This window comes from Mizuhopecten yessoensis, unplaced genomic scaffold (genome assembly GCF_002113885.1).
Source record: "Mizuhopecten yessoensis strain PY_sf001 unplaced genomic scaffold, ASM211388v2 scaffold11165, whole genome shotgun sequence".
Lineage (NCBI taxonomy): Eukaryota > Metazoa > Mollusca > Bivalvia > Pectinida > Pectinidae > Mizuhopecten > Mizuhopecten yessoensis.
This window is the reverse complement of record NW_018408912.1, coordinates 545019-567165: the sequence shown is the minus strand read 5'-3', so window position 1 is coordinate 567165 and position 22147 is coordinate 545019. Positions and strand designations below refer to the sequence as shown.

General features: G+C 34.7%; 1 protein-coding gene across 9 annotated transcripts in view; it reads right to left on the bottom strand.

The window, feature by feature from the left end:
* The window catches only part of LOC110467205 (trithorax group protein osa-like), a 61873-nt gene extending 40142 nt beyond the window's left edge, over positions 1-21731 (bottom strand). For 6 of the 9 annotated variants that reach the window (XM_021524199.1, XM_021524200.1, XM_021524202.1 and 3 more), the window contains exons 1-4: positions 20431-21731; positions 14474-14638; positions 12774-13148; positions 11001-11063 (exon numbers count right to left, since the gene is read on the bottom strand). In XM_021524199.1, the coding sequence (XP_021379874.1) occupies positions 11001-11063; positions 12774-13148; positions 14474-14638; positions 20431-21198 (1371 nt within the window). In that variant the 5' untranslated portion in view covers positions 21199-21731. The remainder of the gene's footprint in view (positions 1-11000; positions 11064-12773; positions 13149-14473; positions 14639-20430) is intronic. The other 3 variants (XM_021524203.1, XM_021524204.1, XM_021524207.1) reach the window with 3 other exon arrangements.
* Positions 21732-22147: the final 416 nt, after the last annotated feature.

Below are 22147 nucleotides of genomic sequence, written 5' to 3'. Positions count from 1 at the left end.
TAGTTTCCAAATACTATATTTATATTGAATGACAGTTACAAGTATAGCCTTAAAAAGTGAAATAGGAATATAAACAATCACATATACATCATAAGAAAATATATACAACGAAATGTCAAACAAAAACCAAAAATCATTATCTTCACACTTCCCTCAAAAACAATTTGTAATTCTGAAACATAATCTGCCATCAAAATTTACATGTGCTGTTGAAACTCACAAGCGCTTTGTGGATTTCAATTTTGACAAAACCCAAACCGTGAAATTTAGATGCAACTTTAAAAATTTTGACATAAAAGTAATCAACATCATCTCTCATTTTCATCAGAATTTAAACCAACTGAAAAATACAACACCAAGTACATCACAGCGTATTGTTTTGGATCATCCGAATTAAAGCTCCTCTCTCAGGAATATGTTGACAATTCGTTAATTCGTTTAGCATCCGCTAGCCAATAAATGGTCTAATTAAAGGATAATTACTGGCAAAGTTCTTCATTACAATGGTTTAGAAAAATGCACATGTCAACAGCAATACATGCTGTCAGTTTAATAACGATTTATAGACCACATCAACCAACTCAACAGCCACAAAGGAAACATTAAAGGTATTTTTCTTAAAAGAAGAAAAGCAATTAATTTAAATTTAAAGGAAAATATTATCAATTATATAAAAGAAAAAGATCCATATCACAGTATGAATGCCATAGAACAATAGTCAGTTTACATTGATTTTATAACTAAAACGTACCCATGCTTCATTTGTTTTTGTACTGAGTAAGTAATTCAAACCAGTCACCACTGTGTGGGCCCCTGCTCTTCAAACTTCTCTTGTCTGTGTGTATGTGTAGCTGTATCTACAGCCTTCTTTATATACCAATGCACCTCTTCACATGGTGAGTAAGACTGCTAGGCACATAATGGAATCCAAAAATATCTCCAACACCGCTTGGGTCAACACTGTATAGAATCTACCAAGTCACAAGTTATATTCACTCACATAAAATTCACAGCCCTCTCCCCTCCACACCACACACAACTCCCAGTCAGTTCAAAATGCTGTCCTACTCTCACAGAATATTTACCTGCCAGAGTAATCATTGAAAGGATATAATTGTCAGCTGTGTGACTAAAAGTTGTACCTGGTTTCTGATGCTGGGTTCCCCTACACATGGACTGGTCCAATATTCACAGCCAAGCCAAGCAGAACAGGCAGGCAGTAAGGGACAATACAGCTACAGCCATTTATCAACCTATGTCAATTATGGGCTAGGCCCTATAGGGCCAACTGCCTGGTGTGTCAGCTTACTTCATATCGTTATAGTCTGTTCCAGAAAACTTAATTGCTTGCTAGATCCTGGAGTATTATCCTCCATTGTAACACGATATCAACAAAATCATTAGGGATAGAAATAAGATGAAAGCTTCAAACCATTGTGGAAATTATATAATTCCAAAATTGTGATACTGAAATACAGAAAGGCTTTAATTTTCCAGGTTTTTTCCCAATTCTCTGCAACAAAATTAATACACACACCAATCTGATATATCCAGAAATGCTACCAAGCATAACAAAGACTTTTTTACATAGATCATTTTAAATTTAACTACTATACAGCAAATGGAGACTTTTTTAAATTCAATGCTTAAAATGATCAAAAATATGATTCTGTAGGGGTTACAAAGGGAGGAAATTTGCTAGTTATTTATGATGTGTGAAAACCCAGAGAGATCTAAAACCTAGACAAACAACAGTGAGGGAAAGGGAGAAAATCAATAGCAGCTCTGTACTGAGTTGGTAATACCAAAGCCTGGGCTCCACTACTCTGCCAAGCTATAGCATATTTCATGTAGCTGACTGGGGCCTAGTCATGCTGCCAGGTTATTTGTGGAGGTTGCCTGTGCTGTGTAGGTTTTAGCTGTTGTGTGCCAAGCAGAGGGCTTGGTGTAGTTTATCAGCCAGCAAGGCCTGCCTGCCTGTGAGTGTGTTAGCTGTATGGATTGTGTATGTTGGTGGGTTCTGTAGTGTGTGTGCTGTGCGGTGTTATATTGCTGGCTCTAGCTAGCGCTCTTCTCTGTCTCTCTGTACAAGGCCCTTCAGTGGTTCAATATTACACTGCCACAAAACACAAGCCCAGAAAATATCCCAACAAGTTTTATATGCAGTAGCAGTCACAAAAGAAGAGTTCATCTTTAAATTTAATCCTTTCTCAAGGGGAGAGATTTGAAATTTTCTATGGGAATTTGCCAATATATTACATTTTGTTATCCAGAGAAAGATCCTGGTGTTTATAACGTAAAGTCAATTATTTCCAGCACTCCATTTTAAAAACAATTTACTCAGCTCCAATGATCACACTATGTAGTGGATTATAAATGGACAGGATATAAATCACGAAAGTGATTAACCTATTGCAGACACTTATATTGATGCCTTTTAGCTAATTAAATAAAACTTTGGACACTGAATGGGGGATAGCCAGATTTGAGGGATTGTACAGGAGAACAAGTACTTCTTCAATTCCCCTGAATATATAACCAGCTTTCTTTTAATTAAATATAACCAGCTTTATTTCCATATCTATATTTCCCCAAATTAATGTATTCCAGATAAAGTAAGAATACTAATCTACACAATTAGAACAATGATGTAAAATGTATCAACTAAATCCTGCAAACTAAAAGTAATCCCTTTTTATTTTTAATTACATGAATGATCAAAGAACACAATAGTCTGTGGTTATAGCTATTTCCACACAGTTGCCATCATTATCAATAGCAAATATTTCCAAAAAGGTTTATGCAAAATTAATTTCATCATAAAGATCCACAATTCATTTAGCAATCAAAATCATTGAAAGCCTTGAATAAACTGTTCGTCCATTAAAAGCTTTTGTGAGAAAACAATACACAAGCATGCAATATGGGCATATCAAGGAATTTACATATGAGAAACCATTTCCATAAAATGTAGCGATCAAAGCTATCATACTTTAATAATTACTACTGCTTGTAATGTAAGTGTAATAAAATCAATTTTCAGTCCTTTATTTTAATATGAAAATTGAAATAGCAAGATGAAAATGACTGTTTAAACACAAGTTAAAATTAAGGAAATCTGTCATATCTCCTTGTCAAACCCACTCATGATATATTAATGGAGGAGATTTCTGGATAATATCTTTAATTCAGGATTTTCCATCAGGAAAAACTTGATTTTCACATTACAAATCTACTTGTAGGCTAAGGTTTCATGGTATTTTTATTTCTATGCATTGTTTTGGGGATTTTTCATTTTTGTTGTTGTATCATCAGATTTATCTGCTTTTAATAGTTAACAAACATAATTATGGTGATGTTGCATTTAATTTTGAAAAGGCATATTCAAGATGATCAGCAGCAGTCTTTTCTTAACATAAACGTGAAAGTACAGATTAAAAGACATGACCAGTGAACATCAAAAGGGGAGTTGAGTAAAATGTAATGATCAGAAATTTTCTGTTTCTGAAAATGACAATTCCAGATTAGACAAAATTTCTAAGTTTGTTACCCGACATTAATTTTCTGTACTGAATAGAACACTGACGCTTACAATTCAAATTCTGCATCACATTTACTGGCATAGTGTTTTTGAAATACCAAATTTTACATATATAAAAGCACCATAAGAATTCCAATCCTTTTCCAATAATTTCCAGATTCATGTAATAGATAAAGTGTTAATTACAATGCAGTTAAAACAAGGGACTTTTTTTAACATAAGCACTTTAATCATTTCATGTATGACTTTATATTGTTGTGAAAGAAAGTTCAGAGTCATTACTGTTATTGATACGGGAATTCATAAAACTAAAGTATCATTTGTTTTTAGTCATAAAATCTAAAGAGGCAAGATTGATATTCACCACAGCGGAAGACATGCCAAGGGTTACATTACTTGTTAGCTTTGTGGTATGATATGCTGGGTACAGCCTCCATCATTTGCAACAAATTTCTTCATGATTGATAATTCTAATGATGTGGTTTCCCTCAACTAATTCATTTTAAAATGCACAGCTTTTTTTAAAGTCAGTTTCTGCTTTTTGCATGGTCTCTAAATTAAAACCTTTCCAGTTGACAAGGTTCCTTGCACTGCGGTTATTTTTAACCAACTAATTAGAGACAGTGGCAATTGAAATTGAATGGGTCGGGCCTAGTTTTATTCAATTTTCATTCATTATCTACACCTAGAACAATACTCAATAAAGCCTTGCGTTCGGAGGGAAAACTGTAAGACTTCCTTGAAACATTTGTAGTCTAAAAACTCTCACTTTCGAACTGTATCTGATAATCTCGCGTAATTTTTCTCATCCATTAAACGATATAACATGTAATACATTGACATCTCTATCATTACAGTAATGTTGTAAAGTGATGGGGTGTAGCTTGCTGTGGGTTTTGCCCCAATTTGGGAATTCTGTGGAAGGTATTTCTCTGTCATTCACGTCTGGGGCAAGGCAGTTCTCATTCCAACAACCATTATAAGCTCAGATACTATGCAGGTCATTTGAAAAAAAAACATTTTTAAAATGTCAGTTTTCCTTTAATATTTGGTACATTAAACCAGTTGGCGTCCAACATTTTGGGGGGACAGTAATGACATATTTATCTCTTTGAATACAACAAATCTTACTCCAGTATTTTAAACACTAATTGTTCATAAAGTCACCAAATGTTTTTGTCTCCTTATTTTCCAGAGAAATCCTCCCTTTTTCGTTAAATCCAAGGTGTTTTTTTAAGCATTTAAGCCGTTTTCCTTCCCGTTATTGACACCAAAATCTTTGACTGGATGCAGCAGCTGAATCCAAGCTTAGATTCAGCACCCTTGAGGGCGATTGGGTCATCACACCAGGGGAACCTATACTACATTAATACTTGACGCTCAGTGGGAAAGCCTTGTTAGCACGTGGTGGTGTAGTCATTAACCAACAAGTGGCAGCAGGTGTACACAGTAATTTACATTGTAACACACAGGTGTGAATGGAACTCAATGTGCCAAAACAGATAACACCAATGAACTCTGACCTTTATGGATCAAAGTCATCAATAGTAAAATCTTCACATCTTTTATTAGATTTAACTTAACACTAGACTTCTTGACCTTTTTTTTCCATTAGGGTAATTCAAGTTATGTTTCTTTGTTAGTCAAGTACTAGTAAAACATAACTTTGATGAGCATTATTAAAAAGAAAAATTTTGTACAAGGAATTATCATTAATTACATACATGGAGAAAATGATATTTCAATGAAGTATTCTATTTCCAAATTCATTACTGTATATAAACTCTTATTTATAATGCTTCACAATACCTGGGTTAAATGCCATATTACATAATACCTAGTACACCAGGAACTTTTTCTAGCCTTTCAGTGACATAAAGCCAACATAACTTGTTAATGTTTTATGCTTAATTTCTTAACGTTATTGCATTTTCATTTATAATTGTCGTGCTATTAAACGGAGAGAAGTATTTCTAAATTTGTAAATAGTTATTTACAAATAAAGGTCCAAAGATACTGGACTTGATCTGTGGGTTATAGAAATGTGACTTATGGCCTAACAAACATTTATACATTGATTAATGGAATAAGCAAACTGTTTAATCACCGATCAATTTAACATCTTATTTGCGCCAACCTTCCCAACCTGCCACAATAATATGTTGGGAATTACACCTGCTACAAACTCTGCAATACTTGAGACATTACTGTACACACTCCATTAATACACATGCAGATGTAAAATGATTAAGTGAGGATGGCGATTCTCAATGACTTATCAGACATGACCTGCAAGTTATTAACGCCCCCCCCCCCCCTTCCTTCCTAACAACAAAGCAATAACATGCAAGATCTGACAATCCCATTGAAAATACACCTATGCATGTGCTGCAATTATAATGCATATATATACAACTTAATCAGTAACCACTGCAGACCTTCAACAGTTCAGTCAAGCTAGGGCTAAGTAACTGTCAGAGGCTACATCAAATTGATTTATGCCTGGCACCTAGGAAATTCCCTGGGAGAAAAACCAAATAACACTTCCTCAACATTTTAGGTCCTCTAATACACAAAATTTCCAGCTTTTCGTTTGTGCTATTAATAGTACAATCTGATCCTTGTATATAATTTATTTACATATTTTCTACATGTAGCATGAACGTCTCCCTATTGTTTTCAACATACAAAATCACAGGCAGTCACAGCAACTTGCAACTGATATCTATCTAGTAACTTCTATCCAGGGAAAAATCCATGAAACCAAAAATAATATTTTGTCTCTCTAGATGTCTTGATTGCATAGAAAAAGTCATAAATATTTTAGAGTATCTGCTTTTACCACATAAATATTTTTTAAGAGAGATTCAATACTTTTTTAACAAGCCCCTTGCCAGCTAACTGTACTTTCAAGAACATATTATGAGGTATTATCAAGCACTCCTGCCTTTCAATTTCTTAATCATGTGAATATAAGTTTCAAGCTAAATACCATGTATGCCGATAGAGTATGCCTTCGCTCTAAGGAGAAATAAACTTCATTTCTAGTGTTGTTTTGCAATTTGTATAATTCACACCACTTTTACACACCTTTTTTCAAATCTCTCCTTCATAACCCATAAATACAACGGGTATAAAGGTCTCTTTGGAACCCTACCCCCGACAAGGAAATATCATCATCGGATTTGCTGGAGAATTAAAAAGAATCCCGAGACAAAACATAATCTTGCTCCTGTGCAAATCTTTTTCCTGTTGCAGTGTACGAGTCAAATGTAAATAATTTCATTAATGGTACCCTATACAATTTATCATTAACTAGTAGTCATATTTTAGCTGTTTTAAACAGACTATAGTACAACACCAAGCATAAGCACTGCCTAATAACATATACACTTGATCCAGTCAAGAGCAGGCTTGATAAATTTCACTTATTTTTCCAAACAATTTTTTTCAACTCGCATGAAATTCTTTTTTTAACTGAAAATATTTTAATGTGACAATATGACGAATAATGTACTTTTACAATTACCGATATATTTTGGTTATTAAAATGTTTTCATTAAACATTATTTTCTATTCATATATATTTATTTAGTGTGTTTTGCTATCATTTAATCTGACACTTAATTCTGTTTTTTTATTGCCAGAACTTTACAAAATACGTTACATGTAAACACAAATTTGTTTTTGTAAAAAAAAACATACATCTCCCTTTAATACCCAATGTAAATTGTATTGGCACTTTATTTCACCTTTGATGTAGCTGTGAAGGTCACGGTGAACTGCACACCTTTGGGTGATGCAGGTGATGCAGGTGATGCAGGTATACCTCTGGTACGGTAAGTTTCATCAAGTTATCCTTAATAGTCTCAATTTTATAAAACTGAACTTTTCTACTTATTTGACCTTTCACCTAGGGCTGAAGGTCACCTTGACCTCATCGTTGAACATCATCTGTTGGAGTCTTTGGTGGTTCAAAACCTATACAAATTTCATTTTTAATTTTGTACTTGCTAGCCCTTTGACCATTAGCTTAATGTCAAACTGACCTAATCACAGTGCACTGCACACCCCATTTGGGTGATGCAGGTATACTTCAAGTTTCATCAAGATTTCTTTTCCAGTTTAAAAGTTAAGACCCTGACAAGTTATGCTAATACAATACAACCTTCATATGAAGTGGAGACATACTTCAAGTTTCATAAAGAGGTCTTTTTCAATTTAAAAGCTATGACAAGATTATAAAATGAAGGATAAACATATTTTCTTGTACAGACCTAGTCTAGTAAAACAATCATGGTTTTTCCAGTAATGGCCGAGAATTCATATAACTTGGTTTAGTGCAAAGCAAAAGCAGAGGCATAATACACTTGAATATGTGTTGCGGTGAAAAACAAATGTTGTCTTCAATGATGGTTTGATGACAAGTGGGGATATATTTTTGTAGTCTCGTTTCTTAAATTGTGAGTGTAACTATGGACGATTCTTAAATTGTGAGTGTAACTATGGACGATATACTGACATTCAGAACATATTTATATAACCCACATATGGAGATAATATGCTTAGTCTAACTAAAATCTGTGAAGCAAAAAATAGAAGTCACAGTGATCTAGATGTCACATTTTGATAAAGTTCTCTTGGAAATGTATCTGAAAATAAATTTAGAAGACTGCAACTTGTAGTATCCAAGAAATAGAGTTAATGTTATGCCTAACCAAGACATATGAACAGATTGATCAGCGGACTGATGGTAATGGCCAACACTAAATGGCCCCTATGGCAAGGCACAGGAAGTTACATACAGTTGTGGGACCGCACAACGCACCAAAAATAGCGTGCGCACACCGTGCATACATCGTTCACACACCGTCCGCACATCGTGCACACATCGTGCGCACACCGCACATCGTGTAACGTTGTGCGATCCCACAACTGTACATACTAATATTTACAGTAGAAGTTTCTAGTAAACAAATCCATTTTTGCAGGGTAAAAAAATATTTCTGTTAATTTCACATTTCGTATTACATTCAATTTGTTCTGACAAATAACATGACAACAAGAGGTACACACTTTAACACTGTAAAATTATACTAATATCAATATATCATGCAAGCCTATACAACAACTTATTGTTATACGAGATGTACAGAAACTAAGTCCTAAATGTTTTTCACCTCAAAAAAGTTTCTGTCCCAGCCTGTGTCTTAAGCCCACAGGTAAAATTTTCCATTACATGAACTTGCCAATAAGACCTGTGACATTTCCAGTGTATAAGATCTGCATATATCCAAATGTTGAAGGAATGGCATCAAGGCATCTGAACCCCCTTTTTTCTGAACTTTAGACTATGAAGTCCACAGTGATTGTTAACTCTGGCAGTGTAGATTCTTTGTTGGTGGGATAGTCTTCAACTTATTTCAACAATTACAAATTAGTCTTCTTTGCCTTTATGGCGTCTGAAATTCATGGGGTTGTAATACAAGTACTCTACCCTAGTACTGTAACAATAAATTGATATTCTAGTATTTACCAATTATTTAGACCCACAGTACAATAAACAATATGCAAACTCGGCTTAGCAATATCTGAAATAAAATTTGTATGAAGAAGTTGCATCACTTTGTATGGTTCTCCAAAACCACACAGACATGAAATTCTAGTCATCTTCTGTCACATTCAAATCACTGGTGTTGCAGTATTTTGGGATAGCAAAACAGTGCATGGAGAGAAGAGGGTCAACAATCGGTGGACAGTAAATTGTATGATAACATGATGTACACAGGAGTTTCAACAACATCGAGTTCACATGCTCTGCAGGTAATAGTAAGGCTTAAGATATAGGACTTCCTTCACATTACACTACCCATACAACTAAACTAAGTGAAATTATTTTGAAGCCTCTGCATTTTAGTTGTTTCAGAGCAAAGGCAATAATTACTAAGAGGTCAATTTGGAAATGTATTACTTTGTACAGAGACCATATTCAACTGTAGAAAAAATATTCAAATCAATGAAAACCTATGGACAATGCAACTTTATAAGAGTTTATGTTGAAATTGTAGACATTAAAACCTGGAAAAGAAAATCTACTCTGGAAAACATTATTTGATATATAAAATGGTACTGTGATCCATTTCTTTTTATTTGCAAAAAGGGTTACCAACATTCTGGTAGAAAAAAGATTCACTAACAAAACAGATTCCTAGACACAACAACGATCACTTTACCTCACCTGCTTCAGGTGTTACAAAAATTGTTCAATTTCAACAACATTCAGTATATACACATACATAATGTTAAGTCTCGTGTTAATAAATATAATATATGTGTATATTTATGCATAGTCAATAAATTTGTCCTTCTGATTAGTTGATAAGTGGTTTCCCTTCAATGAATACTCGAAATAAAGTTTGATTTAAAACTACTTGATAAGCTTACTTGTGGCTATTTTCAGCACCACTAAATTTAACATCAGTCTCATCTCAATGTGATATTTCAGCAGTTTAGTATTAACTGATTGTATACTGAGTTTATCTGGTAATAAGCCCATGCCTGGTAATAACCCTACACAAATCTATTACAATTCACCAAAGTTATTTCATTTTCCTTTAATAAGGTCACCTCGCTACTTCAAGTCAGAGCTTATATGTTTGCCTCTTGGAATTATAGGATAAATATATGGCAAGAAAGGCAGTGTTTTTCTACCTAAAATGTGTCTACATGAATGGGGACAAACAAATTCACAGAATTCATATCCCCGCTCTTAGGACATGTTTCACATGTAGCCTGTTGTTACCTAATCAATTAGGCGTTAAAATGCACAAATAACATTCACGATTGAACTCGGCCCGAGACATGTCAATATGTATGTGCAGAACAAATTTGGTTGAAATTGACCCATTATTAGAGCAGTTGCTGCATGGAATAGCCAATCACAAAATTGTATCCTTCACCTTCACGACTGAGCTCGACCTCAAATTAATATGTATGTGCAAACCATATTCTGTTGAAATTGACTACCTTTAGGACAGTTATTATTACATGTAAGCTAAACCTAATGGGCAGAGGGGCCAATTTGAATATCCCCCATTTTCTTCGAAAAAGGGGGATAAAAATATAGCAATATCTAAGAGACTTGGAAGATGTTCTTCATTTTTGTTCTTCATTTTTCTTGATTTAAAAAAAATTAAAGCCATTTTTTTGGTAGGGAAAGAAACTTGTTTTTGGCTCTTAAATGAGGCATAAAAAATCCCTATATGGCCTTGTCAAATTTTGGGTATGGGATGGGGTTTTAGGACTATTGCATTGTCAGCATATATTTGAATTTGCATACTTTCTCTGTAGACGAGTTTAATTAGAAAGATTGATTCATAGATTCCTAACATCAATGTTCAGTAATCAGACAGTTCTATAAACATAACTAAGCTAACACAAATAAAATTGAAAACCTTACCGCTGTAACTTCACTATCCTCATTGGCTTTTTTGTTTGAGGCACTCCAACTGGAATTGCTTCCCTGAAAATTCAAACAATACAAGTTTCAAGTTTTGCTGATGTTGTCATGTTCAATGAAACCAAATTTCATTAAACAAGATATTGAGTTCATTTTACCATTCTATATCCCCCTCTGACCTGTCTCAGACCCATTTAGAACTGGCTAACTTTTGTTTATTTTTCTACTTGATTTTGCTCTGTGATTAGAATATCTAGTCAAATGGACCAGGATACATTCCTATTATCAACATTTTTTATAAAATCAAACTATCCCCTAAAAAAAACAATCAGAAATAGTAGTTATCCAACACTTCTCAAATAATATCCATGTTCCGGCCCTTTCCATCACCCCCCAAACAAAGTAAGACACATGTAAGGATTTTACTTCAAAAGTGTGTCAACTGTCAAGTGAGACTATTGACCCTCACTGATGGCCACCAAAACTATCAGGTGTGGAAATTGTTTTTACCATACTATGGTGTAAATATAAACTAAATGTACTAAAAGACTTAGATAAAAAAGATTGTCAATTCAAAAGTGGTCATGTGTAAACAGGTGACGTTTTCTATTTTGACCGATGACCACAAACTTTGAATCAGGTTTGGAGCTTGATGTAACCATATTATGGTGCAAGTATAAACTTCATCTGTAGAGAAGCAAACACATACCACCAAAGCAATTAATATTACACACACACACAAAACTAAGTGCAGAGTATAATTCATGAAAACTAATGTATTGGCTAAATATATTTGAACATCACAACAATCTAAGGAAAGGTACTAACATATCGAAGTAATTCAAGTTTTATCAAAACAAATTTTTAAATTGCAAACAAAAATCCACCTCTTTCTTTTGCTGAAAAATATCTGACAGTTTTTAATTATTACAAATCAACATATCATTAAATCAGTTATTTGAAAGAAATTAGTGTGCAAGCAGGATAAGTGTTAATTAAATATACTGGAAAAATTCACATAATACATCAGAAACAGTAATATGGTACAAATAGGCATGTTGATGAAAAAAGATAAAGTTACATAATCTAATATGTAAAGCTTATAAGTTTCTTTCGGCCATGCAGAAGACGGGGTATAATGTAGTTCTGGACATGTATCGGACAGTTAACACTATTCAACATTGCTTTAGAAGATTGGGATAGGCTATGATGCGATATGATTAATAAACAATGTTGTCCAATGAGAGACTGATATGTGAAATAGAATATATAAATATTTGACATGGTTATGATAGGAAGTTGGGAAACGGACAGGATAAGAGAGCTAAACATCGAGTGGAGAAGACAGGAATAAACAATGTGAGGTCATGAAGGAAAGGGAAAATGGAAATAGTAGTGGACAGGAAAGGTAGGCAGAAGAATGGGAGAATAGAAAGGCTAGTAAGAATGGTCTATGACAGATGCTGAAAGAATTGAAGAATGGAAAAGGTAGCAAAGTAATTGTTTGAAAGGGGGAGATGAGAATATAAACAAGTGATAGGATAAGAATGGGGGGATAGAAATTGTAGTGTAGGGGGAAGAGTAGAAAGACAGGGAGTGTAGGGAGGCAGGATGGGTTGAGAGTAGACAACAGTCTACTGGAGGGATACAATGCCATGCCACTATGTAACACAGAGGATGGGGTAGTACTGGATATTACTGACACCAGGTTGGGGATCAAGTAGTGTCCGATACCACTGCTATGTTGAAGGGACCTGATAGTACAATACTTACTACAGGACTTGACTGTTGATTTTGACTGGTGGGTTGGGCTGACTGTTGCTGCTGCTTTGGTGACGATGATGCTGTGTTTGGAGGTTGTTGCTGTTGACGTGTTGATGAAGACTGTGATGGTGATGGCGATGATTGTTGTGGCAGAGAATGTACAGATGATTCAGACGGCGATGGTGACGGTCGCGCTCCAGGTGGAGGAGGTGTGGGCCCCGGGGGCTGGCCCGACATCTGTGGGGGTAGCTGCTGAGATGGAGGGTGAGGTTGAAGCAAGGACGAGCAAGAAGGAGAAGGTTGAGAGGGTGACCCACAGTATCCAGTAGACACAGGGTTAGACTGTTGCTGACCATATTGTTGCTGGTGACCGTAGGGAACACCCTACATGCAACAACGAAAGCGAACGCCTTATTGAAAATAGTCTGGGCTCTATGATTTTTTTTTTTTAAGATCGTTTATAGTACAAAATGTGTCTTATTTATTTCCCTTATTTATCTATCTTTTTAGAAAGCAGGATTTTTTTTTTATTAATGCAAACATTTTTTGGACTTTTTAATACCCTAGTTTTTGGTAAGACATGAATAAAGCAGGTGATGTTAGTAATAATATGTACATGTAGCTAGCTAAATCTCTTAAAATATAAATGTTCAACTATTATTTCCCAAATGGTTTTGTTTCCACATATGATAAATATTACAAAATCCAATATCCTTTCTAACCCATGATCGTCATATTAAACTTGACCAGCTGGCCTTACACCGTGGTGTCTTGTTACTACATTATCCAAGATATGCAGATAATTTACAAACATCTCAATGTTCATGTGATAAATGGCGCGGTTATACCTCAACACATGCCAAAGGTCAAATCCTGATGAACTTTTCAAAATGCAAAAGTTACTTGACCTTAAATAACTTAACTTCAACATTTTTTTCTTTTTTTTTCTTTCCTGTTAAGTAACTTATACAATTATTTTATGATTTAAGTTTTAATATTGCAAATACCGCTTTGAACAAATCAAGCTTGCATTCTTGGGAGTTCAAAGGCAATTCATTTACAAAATTATTTTTTTGTATCAAACAACAGAAACTCCATCAATTACAACGGTGCAAGACCTACAAATCGGAGGTAAATAAATAGGGCATACATTTGCATATTAGCTTATAAATCTTGATACACAATAACTTTTGTATATTTGTAAGCTGATGTTTTTTTCATTCAGAATAGTCATGAATGGACATGTATTTGATTTCATTGTATATGAATATTTAATAAGTATCAATTGAAACATCACATTACATTTTCCTTTTTTTAATCGATTTTTTTTCAACTGGGAAAATTTCATTGAAACAAGTCTGCACCTAAATTACAGGGTATTTAAAGGAAATTGAATATAGTAGTGAAGTTAGTAAAACTGGAATACCTTTGGGTCAAAACTATCATCTATTATATCCCATTTGACATAAACAAAACTTAATCCATTACAGTGTTTATAGAGAAAAAGCAAAGCAATTAATTGTGAATTATATTGTCAGGAAAAAGCAATTAACAACAAAACTGACCAATACTGTTTTATTATTAATGCAAATCATAACTGACGGATTAATTTATTAAAGAATAAAATAAACATTGAATATATAATTATCTATCTTAGGTCAGTTTGATACATTAGAAGTGCAATGTTTAGAAAAATAAATATTTTTCACCTGGTTTGAAAACCCCTGGCTTCCCATCTGGTTAGGGCGACTGGAATTACCACTCATCATGCCAAAGCGTGAATTGGGCGAGAATTGCTGGCCGTACTGACTCTGGGGCGGGTAGTTGCCTGGTGAGGTGTAACCCGGTCTTGGTTGGTTCATTTCTCCCATACTCTGCAAAATATTTCATCATGTTTCAATAAATGCAACAAATCTGTAAGATAAGTTCTGATTAAGACAATCCAATTTTTTTCAACATACAAACTGATATCCCAATAAGTCTCAAATAAATTACCATAAAACATTGTATTGTACGAAAGAAATAGGAATATATCTACAATCAATTTTGAATATGTGCAAAGAAATCCACCATAAATCCATTGAATCTTGTTCCCCCAACTTGTTGGTTTTATGTACAAATTATTCAATAAATCCCCTTGCAATTGCAAATTAACTTTTACTTCAAGCACAAAATCCAACTTGAATTTGTTTGTAATGAAAAATGATCTCTCTCTTTAGGCTTTAAGGAGTACTTAATACTGTTTGGTTTGGAACAAATGTCTGAAAATGTGTACATGGGTACCTGTCAAAAACGACATTGTTCATTACTGCCCAACAAAGTAAACGAATGAACTATTTTAATATTCCAGCCATTGTTTTGCTTTTACTCGCCATTCATCCGTTTAGAACCTGTTCAAGAGCAACATTGTTTACTCATGGCTGTATTTCCCCTGGGGATCCCCTTCGAATTTCAGTCATGTCAGACATGTGATGGAATGACTTGAGCAAGACTAACTTTATACTTTATTTTATAATAAACTTTATTTATTGAGGATAATTCATTTATTGATTCTGATGTGTCAATCAAAGAGATTTTGCTGGTTTAATGCATTATAATGTTCTGTGATTTGATCTCTTTATTGCAACTAAAAGGTAACTGTACCGTGCCGGAGTGGAGCATGCCAGTGTAAAGCATGAATTGTCTCTACTTCAGTAAACGTGTAAAAGAAATCGCCTTTCAGCTCAATCATTATTGCAACTTGCATACAAGGGTTAATTCATGTTTTTTCAGTTACATATTATCAACTGATAACAGTAAACAGTTATTGTGTTTTTGCATGGGTCGAATGTCAAGTTTCCAGGACTTATATTTTTCATGACAGCCCTACTTGTTTTAGGTGATTTTTTTAACCTTTGACCTAGAGGTGAAGGTGACGGTGACTAATGTGATGCAGGTATAGTCATGATCACAGCGTCAAGATTTCAGAACAAATTTGACCTTAAGGTGAAGGTCACTGCGAGTTCAGTGCACTTCACACCTTCTGTAGGCAATGCAGGTACACTTCCAAATTTTATTAAGATATCTTTAGACGGTTACAAATATATGGACCAAACCAATTTCGACAAAGAGACAAAGGTCACAATGACCTCATTACAATGCACTGCACACCTTCCAGATGATGCAGATAAACTATATTAAATTTCATCAAGATATATGTGTAATACTTACAATACAGACTTGTGAGATGTTATTAGAAAAGCAGAAAGTAGTCAATAATGATGTCTCCCTTGAGGCTTAATGTGAAGGGGAGACAATTATTAACTGCAGTTCCTTATTTATGTTACTTCATCAAGTAACAAACAGCTCAAACATTTCATTCCCTTTGGTACTTTCTACAATGTATGAGCATGCAAAGTATCAACTCCTGTGACCCTCAATGGATCACATGCATAGGATTTTACATTATGACAAACCAGGACCATGTAAAACAAATAACACAATACACATCCCATTGATAACAACATCACAACTATTATTTAATATTTTCATTTTCCAAATCTGTACACAAAATAGAAAACACACCAAGTACCTTATGACTAACAACAAGGCAACTATTTATTTCCTGTTTCACTTGTGCTAAAATCACTATGTCAATAAAATGATAACAACTGGTCATGAGGCAACAAAAAATAATATTTTTTATTTAGGGTAATGCACTTATTAATTGTTGATCCTAGAGATTTTATGCACTTTTTTCTGATAAACAATAGCACCTGTCCATATTACATTTATTTATGGATGTGACCCTGTACAGCTATATATAATTCAGTTTTACCTAAAATTTCCTTTTTTCCACAGGAAAGCTATATTTATCAACATGAAGTGAGGGCTTTGAGGACAATTTTTCATACTACATTTCTTAAATAAGAGTCAATCTGTTAAATGATGCTGAATAGAGCTTTGAATTATATATCACTCGATGGACATGGTAAATACTATGAAATAACCCTGAATTTGTTTGAAGCTGGGATATAAACACTGTCCTTGTATAAGTGGGTTATTTTTTCCCCAAACAGTTGACCTTCATTCCCTTTCACAAATCACACTTGTATCAATGTAATTGCATCCCTACTAATCAATGTCTCCATTTGAAACTAGAAGAACATTCCCCCCCCCCCCGATATATACAAATTATCTTTATTTGGACAAGCACCATTAAGAATAGATTTTGTATTAATATTTAAATTCCATCAATATAAAAAAATCATTTTTGAAATTGAATCTATTATCTAGCCAAGTACTTACCTTACTATCTATCTTATAAATTATATGCTGCTTGAAGTAAGATTTCACCAAAAGTATGGATCTGTTTCTTTAACATTATGAATGCTTTATATGACACGAAAGTTAAATTCATAATTAAGTTGTAACACTGCATCATTTTGAGTATTTAGCCTATGTAAAATTAAAAAGCAAAAACCAATCTAATTTCTTTAAGCCATATCAATGCATTCAATCAATATTACTATTAAATCTTTGAACTCTTTACCGAGGGATTTAATAGTAAATCCCCTCCGGAATGTGTATATAGTAGCATGAATAGATGCAGATAAAGTTGGCAGGAAAACACATACAGGTTGTGACCTAGTCATTCATTCATATATACCAATCATAAAAGAGCCCCCATGTGTGCGAAGTGTGTGTAACTTCCCATTATCCCATTCACAATTACTCAGAGTCCAGAAGATAGATCTGCCGGCTGTTTACATTCTTCAACAGCCAATGACTGATTGTCAAAAAGCACATGGCTAATCAGCATAATGACTACAGCCTGAGTGGGTGTGTGTAAACAACTTTCCATGTGGTGTCAAGTAGTGCATTAATCCTAGTCACATGGACAATGCACTGGAACTACTTCTTTTATCACACATAGGATCTACCTGTAATTTTACAGCAGGACAAAATGACAGTATTATGACACGTGCCATCCTACTGCTGTCTATTTCAAGTTGGATTTTTTCATTGTTCCATATATATCTCAGATATACTTATTTAAAATCTTTAAGAAACCATTATTTTTTCTTGACAAAATAGTTTTTGGTTATTCACTTAGCAGACAAATTGCTCAGTCTTGATTCATTTACTGGTCCTTGTTTAAATAACGATTATTAATTATTTTGTGTTTTCAAGAATCAAAACCTTGGGACAAGTTAGGTTATGAATTTCTTTACCATGAAAAAAAGTGACAAAATTGGTCTCTCACATAATTATGAAAAATTCTCAAGACACATTTTCATTGACAACTAATTCGCTATTATTTTCTGAATTTACGGTTGCTTTATACAATACTTTAAGTCACACTTTGCCCTAAAAAGCATTTGCTTGACCAAGAACGTATATTTCTCCTGAAAAGCATTTGCTTGACCAAGAACTTATATTTCTCCTGAAAAGCATTTGCTTAACAAAGAACTCATATCAACATGAACAAGTTTATTGGTGAAAAAAGTTTTAACTGACCAGTAGATAAAATGAAATGCAAATACTGCAAAACTAAAAAAAAAATAAGGGAGACAACTTTACTATCTCGTCATCTGCCCCAAGCGATGGCTGATACAGCCTCACTTTGAGATTGTACACATACTTTCAATTTCTAGATGTAAATAAGCGCATGAAGTTTAATCATGACTCCTGCAGCTTGTTTCAAAGATCAAGTTTCAAAGATCAAGTTAAGAGAAACCAAGTAGGTTTAAACTGTTAGCGATAATGCATATTTAATAATACTATCAGAATTTAAGTTTTATAAAATGTTTGTCAACTTATCTTGCATTTCATATGGTCAAGTTTTAGCATCTTTGACTGCCAATATATCAGTTATTTCAGGGACATACTAAATACCTTATTGTACCCGCAATTTGAAACCTAAGCTTGTACCCTGGTACTTGAAATACTTGACCGATGCAAAACATTGATGTTTAATGTAGCTGGTCAATATCATCAGAAAACAAAAACATTATAATCACAATGAATGTGATTTAACCTCACTGATGGACACATCTTTTCTCTGACCAGCTGTTTATAACCGAAAAACAATACATCTTTAACCCATATACCGGTATGCAAGTCACGAGTTGCGGTAACTTTCACAACATGAGCAAATACGCATGTTGACACATTTATTTCACATGTGCAACAGGAAGCAAGACATATGCAGATTTTCGCAGACCTGTTTCTTGTATAACATTGGCAGGCTTGACACGGTACAATCAATTTAACGCTGCAGTCAAGAAATCAAACAATCATATACTGAATTTTTTTAAGTAAAAACCAACATATTCCATTTATTTACAAGTACAAGTTATGTCTACTGTAACACTAGTTCTGCCCAAGTCACTGTGAGAAAACAAAATAACAACGTTACTCCTGAACATGTAACAAGATACTAAAAATATCATCCCGTCATTTAAAACAAAATTTGGCTGGGATATTAAACGAAGCATTACATTCTCTTCTTTTTCTGACAAACACAATCACACACAGTTACCCATCAGAAGATGGGTATAAGGGCACACATTATCAGACCCAGATTCCTATAAAAACTGAACAGCCTTACTTAAAAGTATCAGTTTCTTTCAAACGCTTTAAATAATTAAAACTAATAAACAACTTGGATTACTAATGAGCATGTTTGAATAATTGCTTCAAACATTATGCGATAGGTTCATAAACAGGTAAGAATATCAGATCTGAAACACTTCCTACCAATACCCATTATCTATCATATCATTATAGCTATAGCTAGGCAAAGAATCATCTTCATACCATTGTTTCAAGTTAAAGACCTTGGAAATTGGTACATCCCAGTAATATACAAACAGTGATGTCATGTAAACAGGTTTTTACAATTGTGAATGACATTAATTTGCCAAATGTATACAATTTCATAGGAAACCTATCTTTCTAAATGTTATTCATAAAGTTTAATGTAAATCAGGAGTTCCTTCAAATGGGGAACATACAATTGAGAAGTACATAAAACCAACACTTTACCTCAAAAATTCAAGAAATGGAAAGATAATTAAATAAATGCTTATCAGTTGTAAAATATAACAAAAATAGTAATTTGTAAATCCTTTGTAAAATTAAAATTGATTCATGCTGCTCAGGATTATGAATAAATAATGCAACCATTTAACCTGTGTACACAGCATATTTGCAACCTAAAGGAAAATAAATAAGGGAAAACCCAACTTCTTTATTTATTGCTCTATTATTATTTGCCTTCCCTTCCATCTGAATCACTTGACATATGAAATAGATCATCACAGCACTGTGATTAATTGATTGTTTGACAAAGGGGCATCAGCCAATCAGAGTGTAGCATTAGCACATTGGTCCATATCATCAAAGGCCAGAATTTGCCTCCCAAATTTAAACATTGATTGCTGGCATGTGGAGCAAGCAACCTGTATGTTAGGATGTAAACAATCCTGTGTATTGGATTTACTGTTGGGACCAAGACATCGACCCTGCACTTGTCAGCATGTAGTTCCATTGTGCAGTGGCCTGATAAGATTATATTTATATCAATGGCGGGGATTATAAACCATGGACAATGTAGCTGTCAAGTCAGTCAGAGGTGAAGTGGGAGACAAACTGAAAGTAGAAAAGAAATGGCATACGCTACCTGATTTCTATAAGGCGTTCCTGGCATTGACATGGGACCTTGAGGATAGTTTCCCATGGGTCGCTGGTTCCCTCCCCAACCAGGCTGCATTCCATAGGGCATGTTTGGGTTCCCCATGTCCATACCCCCTTTCTGCGGAAAGTCATAACTGTTTGATGGCATCCTGGTAGGAGGTGCATTTGGGTTCTGTAAGAGTTGATTAAGTGTTGGGGTAGGGCCACCTTGTTGTGAAATGGTTTGCCCCGACAACATATTCCTTTGTGACTGGGGGTACCCTGGCATCATACCCCCTCCAGGTGGGGCCATTCCTGGGCGTATGGAGCCCATGACAGGCTTGACATTGCTTTGAAAACCTGATCTGGCATTGGATTGTGAATACTGACCCGGGAAAGGCGAATTTTGATTTGCAAAATCGCCACTTCCTGTCATCTGCATACCGCCATGTTGTTGGTCGCCAGAGTTGAAATTCTCTCGGTTGTACGCATTATACCCCGACATTTGACTAGGATGCATGTTTTGATTCATTCTGCTGTAACTGTCAACCCCCATCATCTGTTCTCTAGACGATGGGGGATAACTGTTCATGTCTGCATTCATGTGGGGCCCGTCCATTGGATTCATGAAATCATTCTGTTCAGTGTTCATGTTTTGCTGGCCTCCATCTTGAAACGAGTCCATTGTGTTGTTTTCACCAAGTTGATTTGGTGATCTAAGCTTTTTGTTTAACATATATCTTTCCTGGCTTTCAACAGGACTGACATGTTCCATTATAAACACTTACCGAAAAGTTGGTGACAGTCGGGAATGGTCCGACCGCTCTATGTCCCCGTCTTTGTTATTCACGCAGTTGAGTTGATCCAGCATAATGCTGTTTACCCACCCAAATGGACGACAAGGACGAAGCTAAATCGGCATTCAAGCATATTCCTCTTCCTCCAGACATACACAGTTCTGTCCAAAACTGTCACTTCTCACGTGTCGTGCACTTGAGTTGAATGTACATACAGTAAAACTTAGTCGGATGGCAGCATGGTCTTATCATACATAGTGCTATTATGCGGTACACTTCAATAAGCGGGAATATCGGAAGATCAAAGCGATTCCTCCGCATTTGTATTATATATATACTTATTGCCAATCCGAGCCCCTAACTTTAACACTAATAACCGGTGTACCTAACATAACACATTTCCCGAGTTGAAACACACGTTATCATCAAGCGGTATTCCTTCAAACAAATTCGGGAATTCTTTTTCGTAAATTGTCCACTCAGCGGATAAACACAATTTTCTGGCAGTAATGCGTCTAAGGCATTCTTTTCAATACTGCTGTTTCAATTAGCTGATCAATACACCTCCCGCACTATGTTATGAAACTGGAATGTGTTCAGCTTAATAATGTATTTTGTTTAAAATTATTTTATAATTTTATTCCTGGTGATGATAAATTGTCTATATTTTCAAGCAATTCCTACAGAAAATAGTCCCTTATCTCTGGAAATAAAAAGAAATTACTCCTAACGCAGGGAGGTAGAAGGAACAGCCATAATTTGCCATAGGGGCTTTCGTACTGACGTCAATACGGCGACAGACCTGATATTATTGAGCACGCAAATGTATCTCTTTCGTTTTTTCCCTTCGATAATATGGCTCGGAATTTTGCATATGACTTTAGACTTTCGGACCAATTTATGAAACTGAGAATGAAGAGAAATACT